The sequence below is a fragment of the Coccinella septempunctata genome, chromosome 3, assembly GCF_907165205.1.
Source record: "Coccinella septempunctata chromosome 3, icCocSept1.1, whole genome shotgun sequence".
Classification (NCBI taxonomy): Eukaryota; Metazoa; Arthropoda; class Insecta; order Coleoptera; family Coccinellidae; genus Coccinella; species Coccinella septempunctata.
The window spans coordinates 2,417,587-2,437,716 of NC_058191.1; the positions used below are offsets into that span (position 1 = coordinate 2,417,587).

Below are 20,130 nucleotides of genomic sequence, written 5' to 3' on the forward strand. Positions count from 1 at the left end.
GTGTACATAATCGAGTGTGTCAGATTAAGATACTGTATATGCCCTACGTGTCTCTGATAATGAATTCTTGTTAATTTTAAGGTTTGCGCGGTGGGGCTGGCCGTACGGAAGAGTTAAAAATGATAAAAAAAATTCCAGCGTGTCATATTTTTGAAGGATATGTTAATTGGACCCAGAGAAAACTACTTTTCAAGGGACTGACAATTTGGACGTGACGCAAGGTCACAGCGGTCCTTTGAAAATGTAAAAAAAACATACTCGAGTGTGTCAAATTTTCATACAGATGGTTAATCTCGGTGTTGTTGACGTGTTGACAAATTAATCAGACACTAATCAGGGTGGGTTTTCTTAATCTGACACTTTGAAGATGATAAAAATGCTTTTTTTTTCGAATATTCCCCTGCCTGTACCTCTAATCGTTTTTGTATTCATTATGAAGGTTGTAGATAATAAAATACTACACAACTTTTGTCTGAAGCAATTTTACATATTCTCCACCAATCTTGAGATAGAGGGCGATAAGGGCGAGAAGCTTAGCCACAAGGTCAATGTAGAATCCCAGTCTAATCTACATTCATCAAATGGGCAAGTTTCCTAAAACTCCAAAACCAAATTTGAGATTATTTATGGAAAGCCTTTTCTACTAGTTATTCAACACGTAAAAGATTCGCTTCAAAATTCAGACATTTCAGAAATACACCCTTCGGAACTTCGACTATGTGAAAGCTTGTGACGTAGAATGCCTTTATTTAAATATAGTAATTTTTGTTAATTCGACAACACTGGAACCGATCAAGAAGATATCCACAGATTACAAAAAATTGTTTCTGTAATCTGTGTCTTTACCTTCTTAAAACCGATGACATTTTGTGTCATTGTGTGTTTTTCTTGTCAAATGTGAATAATGTGATCATCAAACTTGATATTTATTACATCTATGGTGATCAGAAAACTTTCATGACCATTACTGACACAAATGGGCGTTGCCGGATTGTAAAAATGACGTAGAATGTTCACAAGAGCACTTCTGAAATTAGAATTTTCGTAATCGAATACAGACAAAATGCGATATGTTAAAATTCGAAAAAAATATATTTCCAGATATTTGAGTTATAAGGATTTTTATGACATATATTTTGAAATTTAGGAAAATACCCCATTGTCAAAATGACAATGTATTTCTATGATGACAATTTCGAAATTAGTCACGAAAATTTTAGTGTTGTCTGTGACTGAACCTTAGAATGTACTATTTTCCAACGAGTGAATTTTCGCTTCAGCATGTATCGCTAAACACCTCGCATTAATCGCCATATATGTCTAAAACGTTTGAACGTAGAAAAAATTGCTTAGGACAAAATTTGTAGAAAATGTTATGCTCAACTGAATGCGAAAAAGATTTGAAGCCCAGGGGAGGAGATAATTCGAAAAAATTGATTCTTGTGACCAGGCCCGCCGCTAGCTGTCTGAGCGCCCGCGTGCAAATACTGTTATGCCGCCCCAAATAGGGCGCTACATCAGGGGTGTATCCAGAGAGCAATTCGGGGGGGGGGAGGTTAGTGGCAAGTTTTAGCCAGGGGCCTGAACTGATAATTGGAATTTAATTTTTGATCGTTACTGTTCATACATACACCACGGAACAAGAGACAAGTTTCACCTGCGGAACTTCGGGGGGCGGTAGTGCCCCTCCCGGAAATATACCTGCAGTGAATTCACTGAATTCCGTGGATATACGGAAATTATCGATGTTGGCCGCCTGTCCTCCCGATCCTTCAGAGAAAGAGTCTCTCTAAGGGGGATGAGGAGACCTTGCCGCCCCCAATGTTGAACGGAGTTGGAGAAATTTCAAAGCAGTTGGCAAAGTTTCGATCGCATATGGTAAAATGTCTATGTTTCTATGACAGTTGGCAAAATTTTAAAGCAGTTGGAGTTGGACAACCGCCCCCCCCTTTTTTTCCTCCCCCCCCTCTCCGCTTACCACGTTGTTTGTCCCCTCCAAATAAAATTTCAATTTCACTGGATTTGACGCCCCCTTGGACGTGGCGCCCTTGTGCCGGGCACGCCTTGCACGCCCGCTTACGGCGGCGGGCCTGCTTGAATTGTCAGATTAAGAGAATATATACTTTTCAACCTGTAATTAACCACATATATCTTAATCTGACACGCTCGAGTATGTACAATGATCGTTTTTTTTTACTATTCTGACAGGCTGTCCTTGACAATTCCCCCTATATACAGGTCTAATTTTTGATAGAGGTACTCTACAGGGTCCAAGGTATGTCCCCTTATATTAATTTGATGGACTCAAGTAAATCCCGAATTTCCCAACTATTGGTGAATCAAAACCAAAGATTAAAGATTGTCCCAAAGGAACTATGGTATGCTCACAAAAACAAATTTGTTTCCACCCTTGTTTTTTGAAATTTCGCCATCTCATTTCGATCATTCGCGCTATAAAAAAAATTATATCAGAAAATAATGGTTGAGTTGAGAGCTTATTTACGCTCTCCATCCTTCTTTGATTCACTTATACAGTGTGTCAATTTGACGAGATCCACCCTTCATATCTCGGCCCCTATGTAAAATATCAGAAAACTGCAAAAAGCTTGCAGCCACATTGATCTGCGAGTGGCCAATGAAAAAATAATTTTATTATCAATCGTAAAAATGCTTGTAACTCCAAAACGGTGCATTTTTTTGGTTTTGCACCATTATACCGTATACTTTTTTTTTTAACTAATGATAAAATGGAAAACATAAATGGAGGAACTTCGCCGAAATTCAACCAAAAAAAAAGTTTCTGGCTATTAAGTGCTGGAGTCAGTCTATGGGAAAATATACTGATATTTGTATTAACTCACATTGCCAGAATCTGTTGATATTCGTACAAAAGTTATCACAAAAAAAAACTGAACTTATGGGAATAATCATTTGGAAGCACATATCTTAGCAGATATATGTGACAAAACTTTTGAAGTTGACGTAGACTAGCATCGGACAGATCCGTATTCACTACTCAGAGCTTCCTGCTCTTGACTGCATATGGATAATGTGGTGTGGTTGGAAATATAGTATAGTGTAGGGCACACTACATTCTGAACGCAGATGCATCGTACAGACCTCATATCTTCAACTACAACGCAAACAAAACTTCTACTCACCTTATACGTTCGTAGCTTGGTGGTCGAAGCCTCGGCTCAGTATATTGCACTCACCGTAAGGTACTGGAGTTCGATCCCGTTCTAGGGAAGAAATTTTCTAGTCGATACGGGTAGGGGCCACCATTTACTGTTGGGTTAAAATCAACTGTACTGTGCCTAAGGTGGCGTAAGGACACAGTAACAAAGCCTACACAACTGGTTCTCCGAGCCCACAGAGCTTCTGAGGGGTATTTCGGTATTCAGGATGAAATAAATAAATAAGTCGCCACTACACGTTTGGAACCCTAGAAGGTCAACAACACTTCTCATCGACAGAAACACGTAAGTAACCTTTAACTTTTATTTTTTTCTCAATTCGTATTACAAATGATGCATGTTTTATTCAGTAGTGAAATAACCTGTTCTTAAGTTTTAGAAATGAGTGGTGAGGTCCTCAAAGGTACGAAATCTTTATCACGTTGAACTGAAAACATATATCTCAAAGAATGTATATAAATATTTCCAGGATACAAAACAGCAGGAGGAAATTCTGGATGATTCACCGCGTCGGGGTAATTTTGTGTTTCCAGCGTGAATCCGGCATGCTTGAAATATCTACAATCTCTTTTTCCAAGAACACCATTATCTCTATCTTGAAGAGCATCGCCAGTTTTTTCTGGGAAGTTATTAGCTGTATAAAACTGGACGCCTGGTTGATTTGAATATACTTCTAGTACCCTTCCTGAAGGAGGATGAACCACTCTAGCCACAAAACTATTTTTTTGATATTCAGAAAGTGTCACGCAGAAGTTCTGGTCGAAACCATTCGTCATGTCTGATCCAATTTTTTCTTTCAGCGTTTTGGGAATACGGAAATCGAAGGGGGTGCCACCAACATGTATAAGCTTTCCTGTAGGTATCATTTGTTTATCCGTATGCGTAACATGCTCCGCGTTTATGCAAACTTTATGATGATAAAGCTCATCTGCCCCTGCGACATGTCCAGCTAAGTTGAAATAAGTGTGGTTCGTAAGGTTCACATATGTGGGTTTAGTTGTGAATGCTCGATATTCAATGACGAATTCGTTACCGTCTGTTAAATACATAACAATGTTAACATTCAAATCCCCTGGAAATCCTTCTTCGCCATCTTTGGAATGATAACTCATAGTTATTTTCTTGTCTTCTCGGCAAGCGCTCCATAAAATCTACAATTCATGCATTAGGATAGATTGAAATTTCTCTTAATGATGCGTTCCCTACCACAGGGCATAGCGTAGTTGGAAATTTTCATGTGAATTTAACAACATCCTGTAGATCATTGTATCAATAAACAAAATGTAGTCATAAGTTATTTTGCGTGAATAATTTGATAGAAGAGCTAACATTTGCCAATTATTCGACAGTTTTTCGGCTTCAAGAATGATATAACTGGTTTTTTTCTTATTTGTAAATGAATGGAGAAATTAGCAATTTGGAATATCTACTATGCTCGCATGTTTGGGTGATTCAGCAACATCTTCGGGACGCTCGCACTGCTTGACACTGTACAGAAGAGGGCTATTATGTCGGAAAGTTGATCTTAATATCACAGTATAGACTACAGACTGTGTCTATAACACAGCCGTCTTTAGGGACTATAGACGGCTGTGTCTATACTGTGCTAATATTACCTAATCACAGATTACAGAGTAGAATGTACCTAATAGCGTTTGGTTCCACTACCGTATCGGCGCAATGTGATTTTTCACTGTTCAACAATACAGGGTGCGTCTATGACTTGCACATATATTTTAATAGAAGAGTCCTGAGGTTAAAAGAAACACTTATTTCTTTACCATTTTTTTCCAACTCGGCACGGTTGAAAATATACAGACTGTTGAAAATGATCGAAAAAATGTAATTTTCAGTTATATCACGTAAACGATTTTATCGAATGTAATGATTTTCGGAATATAGCTTTTCATTGCTATGATGAATCTTTTCCGAACACAAAATTCCATCCAAATCTAAAAATTTTTTTTTTGGAAAAATTTACTTCCATTTCCTGTATAACTGAAAGCGCTTAGCTTCAAGAATATTTAGCTTAGTAGATAATGTCGAACAATATCATAATCCAAATAGGTCTAGTTCTCCAGAAACGCCCCTTAAGCCCTCGAACTTGGTACACCCTGTCACCCTGGCTGTCATTCAATAGAATATATGTATACCGCGTTTGGTGAACGACATCCGCTTGAATAAAAGCCATCATAATATGTTATAATTATTTCCGGACTACAGCAATTTGTTGAAAAAGTACTCGTAAAATTCGAATAGGTACTTTGACTTCGGGTTCTGTACGCGACAATGTGTGCAATGGGCCAAGTACTCGATTCTTTGTATTCATTCTTCAGCTATTGAAAATATTGGCAATTATACAAAATACACTGCGCAAAAAAATTAAAGCACATTCTGAAAATCTCAATTTTAATGAAAGTTAACTCTACATTGACCTTATAACTTATTTTTTATGTTCTCCCGGGAAGGTTTTGAACGAAACAAGACACATTAAATGGAAGAAAAATTAAGGATTTCAACGAATCTTATGTGAAAGAAGAGAAATGAACAATTTTCAAAATACTGAAATGCTGATATGTGATTTAATACTTTGTATTTCCACCCCTTGCGTTAATTACAGCTCGGCAACGACGGTTCATACTCAAAATGAGTGATCTTAAAATGTTCTGATCTAATCCTCCCCAGATTTCTATGAGTTGGATTCCTAAGTCATTAAGAGTAGCTGGATGATTTTCTGAACTTCTCAGCCTTCTATTGAGGTTGTCCCAAACCTGCTCAATCGGATTGAGATCTGGAATTCTTGCTGGCCCTTCCATTCGAGAGACTTCAACCTCTTCAAGGTACTCCTGAAAGATGCGCGCACGATGGGGTCTGGCATTTTCGTCCATAAAAATGAAATTTTCACCAATGTATGGGGCAAATGGCACTACATGCTCTTCAAGAATGTTCCTTATATACTTATCAGCATTCATAGCTCCATTATCAACGACCACAAGGTCTGTGCGAGCAGTCAAAGATATTCCACCCCATACCATAATCGATCCTCCCCGAAACCAGTAGTATTCAGGAAATTGCACTGAGCATATCTTTCATGTGGACGTCTGTATACAAGGGAACGTCGATCACAATGGTAGAGGCAGAATCTAGGCTCATCTGTGAAGAGAACTCTTTCCCAATCGGCCTCTTCCCAATGGATATGCTCTCTCCCAAAATCCAAACGTGCCCTTCGATGGGCTGGGGTAAGAGCTGGGCCTCTTGCCGCGACACGAGGCCTTAAATCATATTCTCTGAGGCGATTTCTTATTGTCTGAGTGCTAATTTGCACCTCATGAGTTTGCTCAAGCTGAATTTGAAGGAGGCGAGCGGTTGCAAACCGTTGTCTCAACGAACAAACTCTCAAGTAACGTTCTTGAATGGCAGTTGTTACCCGTGGTCTACCATTCATTGCTGTATCCCGTTACCCGGAATAAATCTACAAAAAGAAGAAAAAAAAACACACTTGTATGGGAAACTCCAAACCTTTCTGAAATTCTTGTGTATGTCCACCCTTATGCTCGCACAACTACCGCTTGGGCACATTCCTCTTGGGTCAAATTGCGTGTTTCGCGTTGCATAGCGATCGAGTGTAGAAAATCAAACGAAGGAAAAACAATTGATCACTAGAATTGATCGAGAACAACTGAATTTTAGAATGCAGCCAATATATTCAACATTTGATAATATCATCTTTTTTTATTCCTGCTGGGAACAAACATTTGTATTGAAGAAAACCGTTGAAAGTGGATAACGTATGCATGCATAATTCTGATAAAAATAATTATCATTGAGAACACCTTCAGTTGTAGAATAAATTTGAGATTTCCATAATGTGCGTTAATTTTTTTGCGCAGTGTAAGTTCCTGATATTCACCTTATCAAAACCTCTAAAACCTCCATGTAGTGTATGTGGTGGGCAGTTTTTCGATAATTCGTAGTTTTTCCCATCTATAAACATGATTCCATGCCCAATCCTGTTGCACGCTCTTCCAATAGTAGCTCCATAATACGGATTTGAGAAACTCAAATAATCTTCCATAACATCAGAGCCTATCACAACATCTTTGAATTTCCCATTTCTATCCGGAACAATAATGGAAATTATCGTTGCCCCATAGTTGATTGCTTCAACTATCATTCCGTTTTTGTTCACCCATTTGAATTTTTTCACTGGTTTGGCTATTCTGCTATTGGGATTTACTCTGTAGTGACCGAATTTTTCAACGCTTAGGGTGACTCCAATGTCACAACAACTTCGTAAGCATGGTATTGGGTTCTGGATTCTCCTGCCACAAGGAGCATTTACCATAACGTAATCGTAGGAAAGATCTATAAAGCAAATATACTTTGGTATATTTGATACTTTGAAAACTATCAGTGTCAATGTCTTTATTTGAGTGATATGCAAAATTATTCATAGTTCTATGTAGAGGCGTTGGGATATTTTTGTACACTTATATTCGTAGAAACCAGAGCTTTATATCGTTTTGCCCAAATGTCTTAGTTCGAATTTTGAGCCAAAAAAGACACAAACATGGACTCGCTGATGAGGAATATGTAGAATACGGTGATCAATTGATCTCATCCCATCAGAACAACACAACTCATACCCCGACGATCAGTTCAGTGATGGTGAAGGAATACACCCTAGCGTCATCAGGAAACGATTAATGATTTATTGATGGGTATTTTTTCACTTCGAACTTCTGTGACTATAAATGATAAACTTGCAAATATGCAAATATTCCAAATCTTATTTTTAGCCTAATGGCTCATCTTCTTCAATTTGCTCAAAATTGCTCAATTGTTAAGTTTTCTATTCTTTAATCTCATCTATCGTTTCTTCTAGAAACTTTGTAGTATCGTGCTTTCTTTGTACTAGCGACTATTCGTCTGTTCACAATATTGAACGGAAGAAAATTATTTAAATATTCCAAGAAAGCTTAAATTTATTTATCGCTGTTATCAACGCTAGAATTACCGTTATTTGTTGATACTCCTTAGCGATCGCAGCACCTCTATATTGTCGACGTTTTCAGGGAACTTGCCAGTGGAGTGGACTCAATGAAGAATTTATTGAATTCATTGGACCTTACACCAGGAAACTCCTTTTTTTATTTAAGTCAGGGCTATGGAGGGTAGAGTTTTTCTACTTTTTCGTCATTTCACTTCGCGAAACAGCCACGGTCGAAGTGGAAAGCAAATAACCATAGACATTGTAATCAATCATTCATATAACTCTATGAATGAATCTCATATTTGTTTTTGTCATAGACCTAATACATGGACAGGCCTTCACGTGGTTTTCCCGTTCACCGCATCGAGGAATACCAACGAGAGAGAGGGGGGTGGTAGAAAAGAGAGATAACAGTAGTCCCTGGTAGTAAACGTCAAGCTGGTAGCTGGTAGAGAATAAATCAACGTTGCCGCTTCAACCAAGTTATCGAGTAAACTCGGGAATTCTACCAGCCCGCTGAACCTCCATGTTGCATTTTTGGGTGGTTGTCGGTAGATTTATAGACTTTCTATTAATTTGAAGCAATTTTTGTACTGAAAGAGAAGACAACAACAGAGGTTGTCTCTGACTGAAATCAACTTCGAAAATGTTATCAAATCAACTATATTTTTCTCGTACTTGAAACTTTCAAGTGTTGATAAAATAATAGATTCCGTATAAAAAAAATACTACCTGAAAATTTTTTTTCTGATTTTAATTAATGTAAAAAACTTGAGAGTTGTGTAAAACAACACTATTATCTCATTCGCCAGAGTCTGATTTTATATACACTGAAATTACTCGTGATTTGCGAAGATAAAAGGACCCCTGCTTTGCGTTCTGGCTGCACAGAGAAAAATTAATCGTTAAAGTGAATTTTTTAAACATTTCACCTTCCTTGAGCAAGAACATGTGTGGTATAGAGAAAAGGACAATAATTTTGAGTATGTTTATTGATACTTTCACAAATAACATGAAATTTCCTGCCGGGGAAATATTTATATGATGATTAATCAATCACAATTTTTTTTTCAATTATTTTGATAGGTTCTCCATCAGGTGGTTTAGTTGCTCTTCTCTGGCACTCCTGGCAGTAATATTTTACTGCTCCTGTTTCTTTATCGTGTGGCTTTCCAGTGTTAGATTTCTGTGACACTGATCAACAGAAAATATTGAGTTTTTAGTTTGCCGATGTCACAGGGCTTACTGAATGATTTACATCTTTTCTCTTCCTAATATTGAATCCAGATTAGAGTTAAGTATTTTCTTCGGACATGCCTTGAAATAGAATGTGATGGTACATATGTAACTACTTCGTTTAGAACAACATTCCTTATAATATTCAATAATATATCTACTATCTCGAAATTCAAGTCACCTCTACAAATTCTTGCTGTGGCCTTATGAAATATAGAAAGTAGACTAGGTATATTCCTTGTAAATCTTTGTAAATCATGTCCTATATGTACATACATGAAATAACAAAGAAACTCCTTCATTGGTCTATTATTTCCAAAAATAAATCACTTTCGCTTTATTAGCATGTAGCAGTCGATTCTAAAAACCTAGATTTCTGCTAAATTGTTTGTGACGAGAATGAAATATCGATTGAAAACACAGTAGCTGAACAGTAAACAATAAACATATGATTTTGACATTTTCTACCATATGTCCATCTCTTTCTAACGTACTACTCGTGACCTCTCTCTCTCAGGGCCTGTCCATATTTTATTAGGTCTATGGTTTTTGTTTTTATGAACATCTGATACGGTGATAAATGATATATTGAAGAAAGGTGTTGATACTTATTACCAAATTATGGTTTATACAAATCCTATTGCACGAACTGATGCAGATCAATTATTCCCAGAAGATCCTATTGCAGTATTCGAAGCAGAAAGTGCAAATATACTTCAAGGTGGATATGAGCCACTTCCTCAAGAACCTGAATGTGAACCCTATGAATTTCAAAATAATATCGACGATTTAGACGAAGGTTATTGCCCGCTTCAGGGAAATGATCATAAAATGGATACTTTTTATTATTACATCAAGAATCCTCAACCTCCACAATCCAGGGTTGATGATACAATATCGCCCCCACGAAAAAAATTTCCACAACCTATAATCTCCAAGAATCCGCCGACTAGCAGTGAACTGCCGCCTGGGCCTTCTGGTTCAAAGATAAATCTGGATGATGAAAAAGTGGAGGAGGTTAAAAAAATCATGGTAAACATCAATTTGCCCTCAAGTTATTTTCCTGAATGGGCATCGGAGGTTCCCGAGGAACAGTGGAAAGATTTCATTTTGCAAAGGTTGCATTTGAAAAAAGATAGAGAATTCACTGAAGATGATTGAGTAAATATATTTTTTTCTGCACTACATTTCTCAGATTTTTTTATATAACCACAATTTCCATTTATTCGATAGTAGGGTAGGGCAAGATGATATTGTATTTATTGTGGTATTTGTTTAGAAATTTATCAGTAACATGTTAATATGTATTTGAATTCTTTATATTAGAGTCATGATTAATTTTTAGTGAATATGTATATTGTATCCAAAGAATAAAAACATACTATATGCTATAATTTTCAGCTTCAGTTTTCTTCTGATTCTGATTATTTTCTAAAATATTTGTATTTTGGGTATGGTTTTGATAAAATGATTGGGATTTTTTCATCTGATCAGTTTATACAGATATTCTATCATGTGCAATATTTACTCATTCTTCCCAATTTGCTCTAAAAAAATAATTCAATTGAACTACAATAATAGTGGTGGTATTTTTATATATTTTCTTTTGAATGTCAGCAATACATTTTTAGTTTCCAATGAATTCAGCATATGTATGAGTTTTAGCAGAAGCAGGTCTAACAAGGTACTATATAATTCGGCATATGATCTTTGAGTTAAGGTCAATACTCAATGGTATGCTACAAAAGCTAAGGGAAAAACCTCTGCGACAAAACCCTGTTTCCCTGTGAGTGCAGTGATGTCAAATTTCTTTACAGAATAAGATTTTAATACCTAAAATTTCATCATCCTCCCTTCATCTTGAAACTATATCTGAAAAAGAAAACAAAAAGGAGAAAACGAGAAAAAAAAATGAATAATACAGCTTTCATCAAACTGATTCCAAGACTTGACTAAGTCAAAAAAAATTCATTCAATTTATAACTTATTCTTTAATTGCAGTGAGGAATATCATCTCTGTGTTGAAAATCTTCTGCTGATTTTGGTGAGGAGCGTCTTTAATTGGTCTGACACTCGTTGAGTTAGCTTGCCTGTGTATTATGTATACAGGGTGTCCCAACGAAAATTTGACCTCCCCTTTCTAGAACTAAGAAACTAAGGGAGGTCAAGTGCTGGTTAGTTGAAAGTTATTTATGTTCTGTACACAACCCAGTTAAAATTTTCAAAATCCGTTCATTAGTCACGAAATAATGTAATAATCGAACTTACCGTCAATAGGTGATATTGAACAGATTGAAGAACCTTAATTTTTAAGAATCCAAAAATAATTTGCAAGTTTGCAAGTATTAGGGAGAAAGAATTCTAATGACGATATCGTTTCGAAAAAACCACCTGAGGGTGACAACAACTCCTAATTTTTTTTTGGAATGGGAAAAAGATGGAGGATGTATTTTAATTAAAAAAGTTTTTTTGGAACAAACTCATGATGAAAATTCGCCCCTTCCATAACAGAAGTTGACTTATTTCTTTAAAATCTTCGAAAAGTCTTCGTTTCTGAGTTCTTGGGGGAGTCAAATTTTCGTTGGGACACTTGTATCCAGATGACTCATAGCCGACTATAGCAAACTAAAAAGTCTGACTAGAACGCAAAAGTGACATATCTCTACTACAGATGATTATTATGTAGGGTCATGTGGAAAATCATGAGATCTTAGAGAAGACAAGACTAAAAATCTAATCCTGTAGATCTTTTTAAGAGCCATCGGAATATAACATGGGAGTGCTAAATTCTTAGTATAGAAGAATACAAATTATTTATTTATAAATATAAATTTCACTCGAAAACCCGGCGTTTCTTTTGAAACATATACTAATTCTACGGCCCCCACATTGGGAAGCACTGTCCTACAGTACTTTACTATTCCTTCTTGATTCCTGACGTGGGAATGCACGTCCCACGTCACGTCAGAACAATTTGAACGCTTCCTATCATCTATCATGCGCATTATGACGTGATTCCACGTCCCGTCAGAATAATCTGTTAGTTCAGTTCAGATTACTCTGGCTTGACGGGACCACGCCATATAATGCGCATGATTCAAAAATCTAACATACTGTAACGTGGTTTCCTCGGAGAAACTACAGTGACCCCATGGGGTATATAGTCACTGTAGGAGAAACTTATCTCGAGCGCCAGCTATTCTTTTCACTAGGAAGAATAGCAAACCTACCAGAGTAGCTGCTAGTCGGAGACAGAGTTCCTTGTTATCTAGGGTGGTAGCGATAACGAAGTAGTCAAAATTAAATTACGTACCAGTTTATTCACACCTTCGGAAACTGATTATATAAACAACGGAAATATGTGTAGGTATGAAATATGAGCGAATCGATCAGCAAACATACATTCGGGAAATTCGATCCGATCACGAGCACTTTATAAAGTTTATACCGGGTACAGTGAAAAATCAACGGTTGTTCAATAAAATGCGCCAACCAGAACTGACGAAATGGATACTAAGGATGACCTCGCGAAGTGAAATGACTTGCTATACGGTATCGGGATGTAATTAATTATATTTCTCCAAAAATGAAAGAAACACAACCAGGGCGGATCTACTCGAGACTTTTATTCACTACCCCAAGGGCTTACGCTCCATGACTGATAGCGAAGAGAAGGTCTATTTTCAGCGCAACTACGGGATTTCACTGACGACGAGCGGTATCTCTTATTCTCTACCCCAAGGGCTTACGCTCCATGACTGCTGATAGCGAAAGAAAAGTCAGACTCGCGAAACAGGGTAAAGTACGGTAAAAGATAACAAAAAGAGATACAATACAGCAGTGTCAAAGAAATAACCGGTGTAGGTCTAATAAAGAAACTGAACGGTATAGACGGGGACCTACCTCCTTTATTTCAAAGCACTCGCGGAAAACGAAGAAAAAAATTAATTTCAAAAGCACTAACCCTCGCAAAACAAAATTTACTTTAATAAAACGTCTCGAACTAAAAATTTGTTGAACGAATCGTCGCAAACACAGGTAATCAAAGGTTACTCACTATGAAGAATCGAAGAGAAAGGAGCAAACAGACCCGTCGGGGGGGAAAATCTGCTTTCATAGGCAAATCCCCCACACGTTAAAAATCTGAAAATTCCAGAATGCGACAAGAGTAAAAAACGTCGATCAGCTCCGGTTTATCGCATATCAACATCAGAAAAACGTCGAAATCTTCAACGGCATGCAAGAAAAACAACGTTAAACACAGATAAACGGTTTTTTACATTTACTCTGCTTTATCGGAATGAATGCATTGAAAATTTGAAAATTAAATATTTTTAAAGGCGGAAATGTGAAATGAAAGGAATGCACTGAAATGAATTCCAGTTTTCTCAGAAAATTCGGATTCATTACAATACCATTTTGCGAGGTAGCATTCAAATTGTTCTGACGTTACCTGGGAATGCACTCCATCGTCATCGTCACGTCAGAAGAATTTGAACGTTTCAGCGCAAAATCGTATGTTAGATTTTTGAATCATGCGCATTATGACGTGGTCCACGTCACGTCAGATGGTTCGTTCCAGAATAGCATCTTCTCAATCTGTTTTACACACACCGTTCCTTTATTACGATCAGAGCAAAGTAACCTGAAAATCTGCTCGCTCACATTCCTCCGAGATGTAATTCTGAAACTCTGCTAGAGTAATGTTAGATTTTTGAATCATGTGCATTATGACGTGATATCCTACGTCACGTCAGAGTGATCTGAACTGAACTGAACGTGGCGTTGCAGTCGAGTTACAGAACCTCGAAAGCCATGGACAATGGGGAATTCTCCTCAATTTGGGTTATCACTGCATATGCAGGTTTAAACTGAATGAGTATGAGTTTAATTCATGATTTTTTCAAATTCACCGCGGAAACTATTCAAAATCATCCTTCAAATATGGGGTTTTAAAATTTAAATCGCTTTGTGCGGAGTTTAAGATTTGGCAACAGCGCATACAAGACAATGAAAAGAACAATGTCCGATCAGCTTGTTTATAAAATAACAGCTGTTGATCTACAGGAGCGTACTTACTGGCGAGCTTCAACTGCAACCGGCCATAAAAATCCCATAAAATTTGACGACCTTCCTCGTTCGTCGCAGACTTCATAGACAGCCATCTTTGTCCATCTCATCAAGATAATGCATTTGTTTTCCTTTATTATCAAGGCATATTTCAGTCGATGTTGACAGCTTGTACCATTCTCACAAAATGCTTTAAATACCCATTTTTATTTTTCATTTTTGAGTGCTTAAAATAATTTTTTTTGGGAAACGGTAATTGCCGTTTTTCAATGAAATTTTGTGCGTTTCTGGGTGGGGCTTTGGATGGCTGTACAGTTTTTTTTTGCATATTATTAATATCAAAATTGTTGCATGTTATACGACAAGGTATACCGACCGTCAGGTATATGCTGATACCTATTATGTTTGATCAGCAGAAAACCTCCACCAAAGATTCTCCTTGAATGTTCGTCTTGTCTGTGGTATGTTTATTGAGCTCTTTCTTCTACCATCACGATTGTGGGGTAGATTTCTTACATTTTTTTCAAACTCAATGACTAAGCACAAGCAATAAAGATATCCCTTAACGGGAATCTCCTACCCGGAGACTGGGTTGGACTTATGAGGATATTGAACCAATTGGACTCAAACCTCTTGGCAAAACCATCCGATGGTATGCCAATCATCTTCGATTTCAAAACGCCCTTTGAAACGGCCATAGCTGACTGTCCTAATGCAATAGGTTTCGTAAATCGTTTGGACAAAACGTCATCCACATGGTTTACTGATGGATCAAAATCAGAGAGGGGCACCGGCATTGGCGTATATAGACCTAAACAGAGGATCTCTAAAGCCCTCTACAGACCGAGACACTGATGGCTGTCTACTTATGCACTCTACTATCACCACGGACAGTCAGATCACCCTGGGGTCGCTATGGAATCACACTGCCAAGGATCTCTGCTGACATGGGAGTGGCGTAATACCATAAAGCAACTGGCAATAAAGTGGATACCACGACACTGTGGTGTTGAAGGAAATGAAAAAGCCCATAAACTAGTGAAAAGAGCATCAAGCTTAAGACCTGCTGGATATGAGCCTTTCTGTGGGCTTGGAAAAGATACTAATAGAAGGTAGTGGTCCAACAATGGGGGTTGAACAACAGAATACACCTCTGGAGAAACACTTCTGGACTTCTGGACCTCTCACTCATAGAAAGCGCGAAAAATGTCAAGGTTCATTAGGCAAGTATAAAAAGGCGATTTAAAATAGGAGTTTAATATTTTATTACATTAAATTTAAATTACATGGCCACAAAACATAAATGCTACGTCTACGTTCTAATAAGAATCAACATCTTTTGTATAATATACTAGAAAATTCACAAAAACGAAATTCTAGTATCTAGACCCACTCAAAGATTTTTGTTCCATCGATTCACAAAAATCATTCAATAGATCGCTTGAAATTTACAAAGCAGTTCCAGATACTTGAGAAATGAGTCCTTATATTTGATGGGAACTCAAAGAGTGAATAATTAAATGAAACAATGAACAACATATACAGTACAATGATTGGGATCACTTTTATAATGTATTGCATTCACCACATCCGAACATAAACCAGAATTGATTTCCGATACGTTTATGTGATGAGAATAAGCACTGAAAATTTCAATTGGAAATCTGCGTGGGTCTTCACAACACATTTTTCTGATATGGTTTTCGAAGAATTGAAATATGATTCAATGCGAAGAAAACAAATTCAGGAATGCATGGAAAATATTCAGATATGATCGATGCAATTGATTAACACTAAAAACGACCAGAGATCAAGAATGTTGGCGACAATGCTGAAACTCTACATAAGGCAATCGAACCTTATATTGATATTTTTTGATATTTAGATCCCTGATAATTTTGTATCAATCTAAAGCTGTGGTAAGTAAATAGGTTCCAACCTTATCCATTACGCATTATTATCAAGTCATCTTGCGATTCGAAAAAAATCATTCATATTTTTAAGGAAAAAAGCATACATCTTTCCATGAAAAATGTTTCATCCACAAAAACAAGCCTAATTTATTCTATTCGGTGAACATACGGCTACTTCATATGTCGCTTTCACATTTCCTGACGATTTTGAATGAATGCGAACGAAGGAACTGCCTCAGAAGCTTATATGATACTTAAGTATATTTATGATGATGATAACTGGTTTTTTGTCTTATGCATTTTCTTCACACTTGAATAGGATAGAAACACAATCAAATGAACGTACTGAGTTTACACGAATCAACAATATATTGTGGATATCTACTAAATATTACCCCATTTTGAAATAATCTTTTTTGAATATTTTATTCAGTGGAAAAATATTTATTTCTCAGGAAATTCATCAATGAAAATCAGGGGCACCCAAACACTCGACTTTGACCAGATTACAATAATCTGTCCTTTATCTGCTTTCTCTTTATTAAACTCGATGGACGTGTTTTTTTCTGAACATGGAGTAACATTTTCTATTTTAACACCCACCATATTAAGACTTCTGTTTGAAATCGACAGGTATGGGCACCCCTGATACGACATTTCGAAAAACTCTAGACTATATTAGAAGCTGCATCTTCAAAATTGTGAAAGTAAGAAATATTATAAAACAGTCAATCTATACATAATGATTTGAAGGTTCCTAGCTAATAGTATCAATTGTCATTACAACAAAAAAAGGAAATTCCTTTTCTGGGCGGTTTTAATTATACTGAATGGAACTAGTCATACAATTCAGTCAATAAATTTAGCAATATATGTAGTATGGTATCTACATTGATTAGCTAGATATATCAGAGTACTTCACTTTGTACACCTAACGAGCTTAGCTGACCTTCACCTTAACAGATGTTCAAATTAATATTACTGAATGCAAAAATCTGGTTCCACCCAATTATTGTAAAAGTTGTGAGTCACACTTGAAAAAATTGTGAAAGGGATATAATCTCGATTCTAACAAGCCTTACAAATAGGTAAGAAAAGTAAAAAGTCTTTGTACAAAAAGCAGGTGGTTTTGAACATGCATTTTTTTAGTTTTACCTAGGTTTGAAAGAATATTGGAGGGTATCATACATCTAGCTATAAATATGTTTTTGGTAGCTGCGTTCCATTTTCACGGAACACGCTGTTTCTAAACCACAATAAATGGCACCTGGCGTCGAATTTTCTAGATATTTTGTGGATCGAACGGCGAAAAGCTAGTTATTAATTCATGTGACCAAACTTAAGTACAACGTGGATTCTTGGAGTATCCAATATCACTTAAGTATATCGTTAAAAATACTAACACTGCTCTAACAGTTATCACACTCATTATTCAAATTAATATCATGATGGGATATTACGAATACTCCAGTAAGAGTTTGATTAAATCAATATTTAAATGAAGTACTTTACATCTCAAAATATTGCTCGAAATAAACGAAGGCTCATGCCGCTAAGTCGAAATGAAGGAATGTTTGTGTGTATCTTTATTACTCTTTTACTTCGAAATATTTATAGGTAGGGTTCTCATAACCATTGACTTGCATATTGGCCACGTGTCTCTCTTCTGGCGTGGCAGCTTGATCCACTTCGATAAACCCTTGGCTTTTCGGTGATCTATGTGAGCGTTTTTTCACAACAATGAAGCCCACCGCGAACAATGCTATCAAAGCCGTTCCAGCGAATACCAAAGTGAAAGCAACACTCTTTGCGTGCTGATGATATACTTCTCTGCGAACGGAATAGGTCTGAAAATAAAAGAGAAAGTATGATGAAATTTAATTTCATTATTGAACAGTTTCAAATCGAAATAAGTAATTTGTTCCCAATTGACATGGTTTTATTCCCTAAGCTTTTGTATCATACGCCAAATTTTCTACCCCGAATTAACTGGTTGCTATGGCTTCGTCAGACATAGGCCCAGTTGCAGGAACGTTCATTAAGATTTAATAACACATCAAATTTAAAACTATCATTTTAGAAGGGAATAATGAATGATTGAAATTTTAATGGGCATTAAATTTTATGGGAATCTCCACAAGCTGGGCGTAAAACCAAAAATAGATAAAAAAGTAAAGGTATACTACTCAATTGGTAACAGGTTAGTTTCAAGTATAAAAGCACACCTAAAGTTTTTTACCCTTTCTTAACTTCTCTTTCCTAAAAAGGAAAAAACACTCAGAAATTGATTTTTTTGTTGTTGGGGAAATGATACCCAAAATTCTGCCTTATAACGAGTGTTTACCTCTTTGATTCATTGCTGCATCCTGTTACCGGGAATAAATGTACAAAAAGCCAACGAAAAAAAAATGTGCGAACAGAATTATACTTTCTTAGGGCTAATTGCGACTGTGTGCCCTTCTGTGACTGAAGAGACCCAACTGTGACCTACAGGTCCTTCCACACTCTGGGCATGGATAGTCACCAACTAGGTCTGGCCGCCGCTGTATCCTTCTCGAGTCCCCATTATAACTGTGTACCAAAGACTTCCACTGTGACCTGTTTAACGCTAGTTGTTCCCAGTTTTGATTGGCATTAACTGATTTTAGGGATTGATGTAGTATATCCTTAAACCGCTTGTACTTTCCTCCTGGTTTCCGGGCTCCCTCTATGAATTCGCCCTACAGAGCTATTTTGGGGAGTCTTGTGTATTGCATCCTCAGAATGTGGCCGCTCCATCTGAGTCGGGCCCTCGTTAATTGAGTCTCAATTGTTGTACAAATCGCGCGTTGCAAGACTTGAGAGAGAGAGAGAAAAAAACTTTATTGACCAGTCAGTCAAACGGCTATCGACCTAGGTCTTCCAGCCAGTTACATTTGCTTATATTAAACAATAATAGTATATTATATTGAAAAAGTTATCATAACGATTTCAAATATTCGAAAGCTGGTAGCAGAGGTAATTTAGCTTTAGTTTCTCCATGGTAATGATGTATCAATGGGTCCACAATATATCTGTTCGTATGATTTGAGATGAACTTTTTGCCAAGTTGGTTTATTCTATCCAGTATAGGTTCTATATTCGTTGTGTCATATAAGAGTTGGTTTGACGGATTATGCATTGGATTGTTAGGGTTTCTTAGTTTAGTTATTTTTCTTAGGCAAGTTCTTTCTGCTACTTCGATGTTTTTAAGTGTTGTTTTCGGGGTATTCAGGAATGTCGTAGAGCCATACTCCAATAAAGGCCTGCAGATCATCTTATAAATTGTGCTCGCTGTTTTGGTGCTGATTCCTGAGTTTTTGTAGGTAAGCGATCTAAAGTGTCCGGCTCTGGTGATGGCTGCTTTCTTTTGTGTTTTAATATGTGTTTTGAAGCTCAGTTTGCTGTCTATTTGAATGCCAAGGTACTTGCACAGGTTTGTAGGTATGACCATGTGGTTTCCGAGTTGGATATTTTTGGAGTTTGCATTGATTTTATGGTTGAAAATTATTAATTTTGATTTATTTGGATTTGGCTGTATTCTCCAACGCCTCATCCATGCTACAGTGACGTCTGTGAGTTCTTGTAATTTATCCATGCATTTGTCAATTGTTTTATCATGAGTAATTAAAGCTGTATCATCGGCAAATTGTAATATGTAAGCTTGTTCGTTGATTCGATGTTCTCTTTGGTTGTTGTGATT

General features: G+C 36.8%; 3 protein-coding genes across 4 annotated transcripts in view; 1 reads left to right on the top strand and 2 right to left on the bottom strand.

Moving 5' to 3' along the window:
- Positions 1 to 3,487: 3,487 nt before the first annotated feature.
- On the bottom strand, positions 3,488 to 7,886 carry LOC123310570 (galactose mutarotase-like). Its single transcript, XM_044894091.1, has 2 exons — positions 7,108 to 7,886; positions 3,488 to 4,348 (listed from the first exon to the last, which is right to left on the bottom strand). The coding sequence occupies exons 1-2, from the start codon at positions 7,540 to 7,542 to the stop codon at positions 3,566 to 3,568; spliced, it is 1,218 nt and encodes a 405-aa protein (XP_044750026.1). The 5' UTR covers positions 7,543 to 7,886; the 3' UTR covers positions 3,488 to 3,565.
- Positions 7,887 to 8,477: 591 nt separating this feature from the next.
- LOC123310571 (male-enhanced antigen 1) lies at positions 8,478 to 10,818 on the top strand. The gene is made up of 2 exons (XM_044894092.1): positions 8,478 to 8,494; positions 9,972 to 10,818. Exon 2 carries the CDS (start codon positions 10,048 to 10,050, stop codon positions 10,585 to 10,587), a length of 540 nt encoding a protein of 179 aa, XP_044750027.1. The 5' UTR covers positions 8,478 to 8,494; positions 9,972 to 10,047; the 3' UTR covers positions 10,588 to 10,818.
- A 4,919-nt stretch (positions 10,819 to 15,737) lies between these two features.
- Positions 15,738 to 20,130, bottom strand: part of LOC123310569 (amyloid-beta-like protein) — a 187,513-nt gene continuing 183,120 nt past the window's right edge. For both annotated transcript variants that reach the window (XM_044894089.1, XM_044894090.1), the window contains exon 9: positions 15,738 to 18,256. In XM_044894089.1, the coding sequence (XP_044750024.1) occupies positions 17,999 to 18,256 (258 nt within the window). In that variant the 3' untranslated portion in view covers positions 15,738 to 17,998. The remainder of the gene's footprint in view (positions 18,257 to 20,130) is intronic.